The 6,397-nt window shown below is 35.3% G+C and overlaps 2 protein-coding genes across 2 annotated transcripts in view; both read left to right on the forward strand.

The window, feature by feature from the left end:
- Positions 1-2,509, forward strand: part of plb1 (phospholipase B1) — a 100,969-nt gene extending 98,460 nt beyond the window's left edge. Inside the window, exons 152-154 of the mRNA XM_053237647.1 lie at positions 321-416; positions 1,468-1,542; positions 2,129-2,509. Coding sequence (XP_053093622.1) covers positions 321-416; positions 1,468-1,542; positions 2,129-2,377 — 420 coding nt within the window. The 3' untranslated portion in view covers positions 2,378-2,509. The remainder of the gene's footprint in view (positions 1-320; positions 417-1,467; positions 1,543-2,128) is intronic.
- Positions 2,510-5,401: 2,892 nt separating this feature from the next.
- ppp1cb (protein phosphatase 1, catalytic subunit, beta isozyme) overlaps positions 5,402-6,397 on the forward strand; it is a 14,164-nt gene continuing 13,168 nt past the window's right edge. The window contains exon 1 of the mRNA XM_034308242.2: positions 5,402-5,496. Within this exon, the coding sequence (XP_034164133.1) occupies positions 5,445-5,496 (52 nt within the window). The 5' untranslated portion in view covers positions 5,402-5,444. The remainder of the gene's footprint in view (positions 5,497-6,397) is intronic.

Genomic DNA, 6,397 nt, shown 5'->3' on the forward strand with positions numbered 1-6,397 from the left:
CTAGCTTTTTTAACATCCAGATTAAAACATACTTTATTAAAAACTTGGTAGCACATGGTAAATGGTGGGAGAAAAGCTTTGCGCTACTTGCTTTGAATTCCCCTAAAGAAGGTCTAGTATCATGTCTACTATATTATACTATACTATACTACACTACACTATACTATAATTTATTACACTGTGCTACACTAACAAAATGTTATAAGAAGCCAATAAGAATGTAGCTACCTTACTCTCAATACCAACACATACAACAGACACAGAGACACACACGAACACACACACAAAGATAGACTCACATCAGTGTGTGTCTCCTGCAGGACCGGACGCCTGACCTGAGCTTCTTCTCAGTGGACTGTTTCCACTTCACTGAGCGTGGACATGCTGAGATGGCCGTCGCACTGTGGAACAATATGGTGAGTACACACACACTCACATATACACAAATACACACAAACGCAAACTGACACACAATATTCTGAGAATGTGGCCATGCTGAGATGGCCTTTACTCCATGGAACAATATTTTGGCACAAACATTTCTGTCAATATTTAATAATAAGGGCTTCTGATAGGACAATTACAAAACTTCTGTTATGTCAGTGCTAGACTATGTTACCCATCAGCCCCTGCACATCACATGAGATCACATGTACCTGAGTCACGTTCAGTTCTAAGGATCACTAGTATTTTCTTTTCTGACATTTGTAGCACTCTTTGTCTAGAATTGTCATGTTCACTTCATGTTTGTGTGTTTCCATGCCTGTCTCCATGCTTCTGCTAACTCGAAATCACAAGTACGGTGTTATTTATTAATATGTAAAATCCTAAACTGTAGTCGTATAATTTCTGCAGGTATATTGGTTTTACTGTTGTGAGGAATTTTAGATTTTAGAGTTATGGATCATGATTAACTGAGCTTTCGCTAATGAGCTGGCATTATCCATCATTTTAACCAAAGTAATATAAGTATGCTGTAGGTTACGAATGTAACTGCTGAAAATATAAACAGCAGTCAACATTTACATTCAACGCAACTTATTTTTTGGGAAAAAATTGCTTTTCTCCATGATTTTCAGCTAGCTCTGACACATGACTTTGCTACAGAACTGCCATTGACTTTGCTACAGAACAGTCTTTTACTTAGCACCAAATAAATCCTATAAAACACATTTATCATAAGGAAACACAATTTCCAAAAATAATTTGTGGAGATGTAACTAAAATGGAGATTTGGCTCGTTCTCCATTCACTAACATGGGAGTGGGCGGGGTTAAAACCTGTACTGCAGCCAGCCACTAGAGGGCCTCAGAAATTTTGGCTTCACATTTGACTCCCTGTCACGGTGTCCACTCGTGCATTCAGTCACTGGTCCCTATAAACTGATTTTAAAAAAAGAATTTTACATATTATTATTTTTGCTGATTGCACCTTTAATGTCATATTGTCCTTTCCCTTCTGTGACAGTTGGAGCCAGTGGGCAGCAAACAGTCCTACAACAACTTCACACATGACCGCAGCAAGCTACGCTGTCCCTCAGAGGTAAACACCCACACACACCCACCCACACACACACACACACACACACACAAGAAAACAGCATTTTGTTTAAATAATTATGCACAAGATGCAGCAGTGTTGTGTGAAGACAGGCTACAGAAAGCACAGAAAGTGTGACTGTAGAGAATGTTTGTGATAAGCAGTGAAATAGATAAGATTAAATTTCCCATAAAGAACAGATGAATGCAAAAAATATATATTAAAGGTTAGATCACAAGTCCTTTTGTTCAGATTCACTACAGACAGAGAGAGAGACAAATACACAGAGAGACAGACAAACAGATCCACAAACAGATGGACAAACACACGGACAGACAGAGAGACACAAAGAGGCAGGCAAATAGTGAGACACACACACACACACACAGAGAGAGACAGGGAGATAGACACAAAGATAGAGAAACGCACAGACAGAAGGACACGTGACAATAGATAGATAGATAGATAGATAGATAGATAGAAAAAATAGCAACCCAGTAGGATTAAAAATATGAAGTGTATCAAATGCAAAAATGCAGAATAAATTATACACAGTTGCTCTCTCTCTCTCTCTCTCTCTCTCTGTTAGGATCATCCCTTCATCTTTACCCGAGTAAACAGTTTTAACTCTGAGCCTATCGAGCCAGTGCCTACTTCATCTCTCGTCAGCCCCCAGGGCTCAGTGGCATTCTGGGTAACTGCGCTGTTGACCATCGCTGGAGTTCTGGTGGGCGGAGTCTTGGTCTGGCTCACTCTATCCTGCGGCAAGTGGAGTAAGAAGAAGAGCAGCGACAATCTCAGCTCTGTTCAGATACAGGGTTGCGAAAGCAAATTGTAATAATAACGATTTTAGATTACTAGAAATACAATTCTAGAAATAAAAAATACCCATGTGGTTTATTATGTGTAAAATAAAATATATATGTAATTAAAAATGATTTGTTGTTAATTAAAGTGAGCTAACATAGTTCTCTTTGTGTGTTTGTTGTGATGATTGTCACCTTGGTCACTTTCTCTAAATCAGTTTCTCAAACTAGTCCTCAAAACACACAGCTGGTTCGAAGTTTTTTCTCATTCCCAGCACCTAACACACCTGTACCAGTTATTCTGAGCTTAACTGTGTGTTTAAGGTGTGTTAAAGACTGGGAGAGAGGAAGAATACGGACAGTCGACTGCAGAAGTGAGCCTCAGAGAACCGAAACAGGAATGTGAGATCTGCTGTAATTTCATGTTTTGACCAGCAGGTGTCAGTAAATTCTCTAAAGAACTTTGAGATAAACAGTTAACAGATTAACAGTCAAAATGTAAGTTACATTAACATACACTTAGACAGATAATTGAGGAAATTAATATTAATTTGGTGGAATTATGATTAATTACACGGACAATGATAGAGCAGCAATGTGCCTTTCATTATGAAATGGATATCATTTTTTTTAATCCATATATTCATCTCTTAAGACTACAAATAACTGTAACTGGCATTCTTAACATCACTTTTTTTTCCCCAAATATTAATTTTAAGAATTTACATTACATATCATTCTTTAAAATAGCAACAAAAAAAAGCATACAGTATATAGGAGAAAAATAATAATAATAATAATAAAAATATCTCATCATCATTAAAAATAAAAATTAAAATTAAGATTCAAAACACATTAAAGATTTTTCAGTATAGATTTTCTCTCCGTTTTCCACGAATATTTCAAAGCATTTGTTTCGTTCTTTCACTCTTGTGTTACAAAATCCTAACTTAAATTACTATACTCCCTTTCACATTTTATATACTTTTTCTAAGAAAATTAATTTATGTTGTCTTTTATTTAGTTTGTAGTATTTATTCATTCTCTTACTTTTGCTTCTTCTTGCTACACCAGAAGAATGATATTTGTAGTCTCATAATATTATATGAGCTTCAGTTAAATATAATATTTTTTCAATGAATTCATCAGGAAGAGACCTATTTAAGCTCATTTACCAGTTAATGCTTAGCTTAAAAGTATTCGATAATGTTCTACTTTTAAAATAATGTTAAATTACACAATGAATAGACATTACTATGCTGTTGTTGAAGGTTACTATAATTAAATAGAATTCTAGAAAATTAATGCAGTGCTTTGTAAGACACACCTCTCCTGTGAGAGTGTACATTAAAAATTAAATATTTATTAATGATCTCTGAATGAAAATAAATATTATGTTACGTGTGCTGTCTAGCAACCACTGACTAAAAGTCAAGATTATTATATGATACTCAGGTGTGGAGTATAATACTTGAGTAGCTGTACTTCCTGCCGTACACACCATGAAGTTAAATACTCGTGCTCTTACTTAATTACATTTTCAAAAAAAATAATCTTATTTTTTACTCCTGATATTTTAATTTAAATTTTCAAAGGATTTGTTACACATCTCAAAGCTCTCTTTTTTTATGACTATACGCTATATATCAGTAGAACCAGCTCAGTTTAGCATCAAATCATTTCAGTTTGGTTCCAATGAGATTAATCAATATAGGAAAAAAAATCAAAAATTGTGCCAGTTTGTTAGAAGGCATGAACTCCATCAAATTTGACAAAGCAATTTTCGCTAATTTCCTAACACCAAGCTGTATTTAACTAAGTTAGCTTGTTTTCTTTGCTAATGCCAGGTTAGACTCGCATCAATTCCAGTAGCTAACATAATTGGCAAGGCATCAAGTCAAATTCTAGCTAATGGTATATACTGCAAACATACAGAAACTGAATGAAGTTTTTTAGACAAAGCGATATAGTTGCTATAGAACAAAAATAAACTTCTAACAGTTTTAATAAAAGTAAAATAAAAGTTGCCCTTCACATAAAAATATGACTAACTTAATTTAAATACATTAAATACATTAAATACATTTACTTTTTACATCAGTAGTCCCTGGAGGACTAGCGGTTGCGCCGCAGGAAAATTGGGGAGGGTTGCGTCAGGAAAGGCATCCGGCATAAAAACTGTGCTAAATCAAATATGCGGTCCAATGATCGGCTGAGGCGACCCCTAACAGGAGCAGCTTAAAGACGAACAACAACTTTTTACATCAGTACATTCAAAAATAGCAACTTTTTTTTTTTTTTTTTTTCCCTTGAGTGAATTTTTTGCCAGAATGCTTCCACTTTTTATACTTTTACTTAAGTGTAAGTATTTCTCAGTACTTTGTCCATCACTGATTATATTATATTATATTATATTATATTATATTATATTATATTATGTTACATTGTGTTATTGCTTTTTAAAAAAAGAAAAGATAATTATTACCATGCCAATAAAAGCTACTTGAATCTATTGCACTATCAGCGCCCTCTAGCGGTCAGCGGGGTCAAAAATTAGATAAACATTGTACTATCGGCGCCTACTAGTGGTCACTGAGTTAGAAATAATAATAATAATAATAATAATAAAATAAATAATAATAAAACTACATAAACATTGCACTATCAGCGCCCACTAGTGGTCACGGTCAAAAAAAAAAAAATATATATATATATATATATATATATATATATATATATATATATATATATATATATATATATTTTTTTTTTTTTTGCACTATCAGCGGACACTGAGCCAACAAAAATGGATAAATCTTGCAGTATCAGCGCCCTCTAGTGGACACTGAGTTTAAAAAAACAAAGTAAAATACATAAACATTGCAGTATCGGCGCCCTCTAGTGGTCACTGTCAAAAATGGATAAATATTGCACTATCAGCGCCCTCTGGTGGTCACTGAGCGAACAAAAATGGATGACTCTTGTGGTATCAGCGCCCTCTTGTGGACACTGAGTTTTAAAAAAACTAGATAAATATTGCAGTATCAGCGCCCTCTAGCGGTCAGTGTCGCATTGCAGCGCTAAAGTTCAGTTGAGAAGATGGCGGAGAGCGAACTAAACGTAGACAGCCTCATCTCTCGACTCTTGGAAGGTAATGTTTGTGCTGCTGGCTGATCGGTTTAAAAAAATATTTTTTTTGCTGTCAATTCACTTGATGCTTCTCTGCTTGTCTGATTTCTGCTGAACAGGAAAATGAGCAGCATGTTTGTAGTGAGCGCGTCGTGCTAGCGGCTAGTCAGTTCCGCTAGCCTGCTTAGCCGGCTAATGTTTACAAACAGTAACCTTAGTTAGCTTAGCAACCGCCTTCTGAAATGTCACTGAGATTAATATTTTATTGCTAATTAGCTAAATTGGCTAATTAAGAGATAAAATAGTGGAATTAACACGCAAGGTAATGTAATTGACCGGATCAGGCTTGTGAATTGCCTGCGCCGTTTGGAGCACTGTATCGAGTTTTAGTATTTACTGTGATTAAATGTTGATGCCGAAATATTCATATTTTAATAAAAATATTGTTTTACATTTATTATATGGTTTTTCGTGGCTGTTACTTTGAAAGCTCGTATCCATTGCTTTGTCTAGAAGGCGTTTAATTTAATTATTGTATTTATTTGTATGTTTGAAGCTGCTGTGAAACTCAATGCAACACAAAATCGCATCGCAATTGAACGCTGCACGTAAAATCTCTGTTGTATAAAAGCAGGAAGGTTTAATGGTTTATTAACAACACTGTGGGTTAGAGAGAGAGAGAGAGTGTGTGTGTGTGTGTGTGTGTGTGTGTGTCACTCAGAGTGTGTGTGTGTGTGTGTGTGTGTGTGTGTGTGTGTGTGTGTCAGTCATATGTTTTAGACTGACCACACAATGCACATGTTTCCTCTGTGTTTCCCTGATCCTCTATTACTGTAGGTCTCTCATTACACCACACTTCATGATAACTGGAAAAACACAACAACAACAACATTAGAGTTGCTCTGAAAGTACTGGTACTCAAA

The sequence above is a fragment of the Pangasianodon hypophthalmus genome, chromosome 10, assembly GCF_027358585.1.
Source record: "Pangasianodon hypophthalmus isolate fPanHyp1 chromosome 10, fPanHyp1.pri, whole genome shotgun sequence".
Taxonomy (NCBI): domain Eukaryota; kingdom Metazoa; phylum Chordata; class Actinopteri; order Siluriformes; family Pangasiidae; genus Pangasianodon; species Pangasianodon hypophthalmus.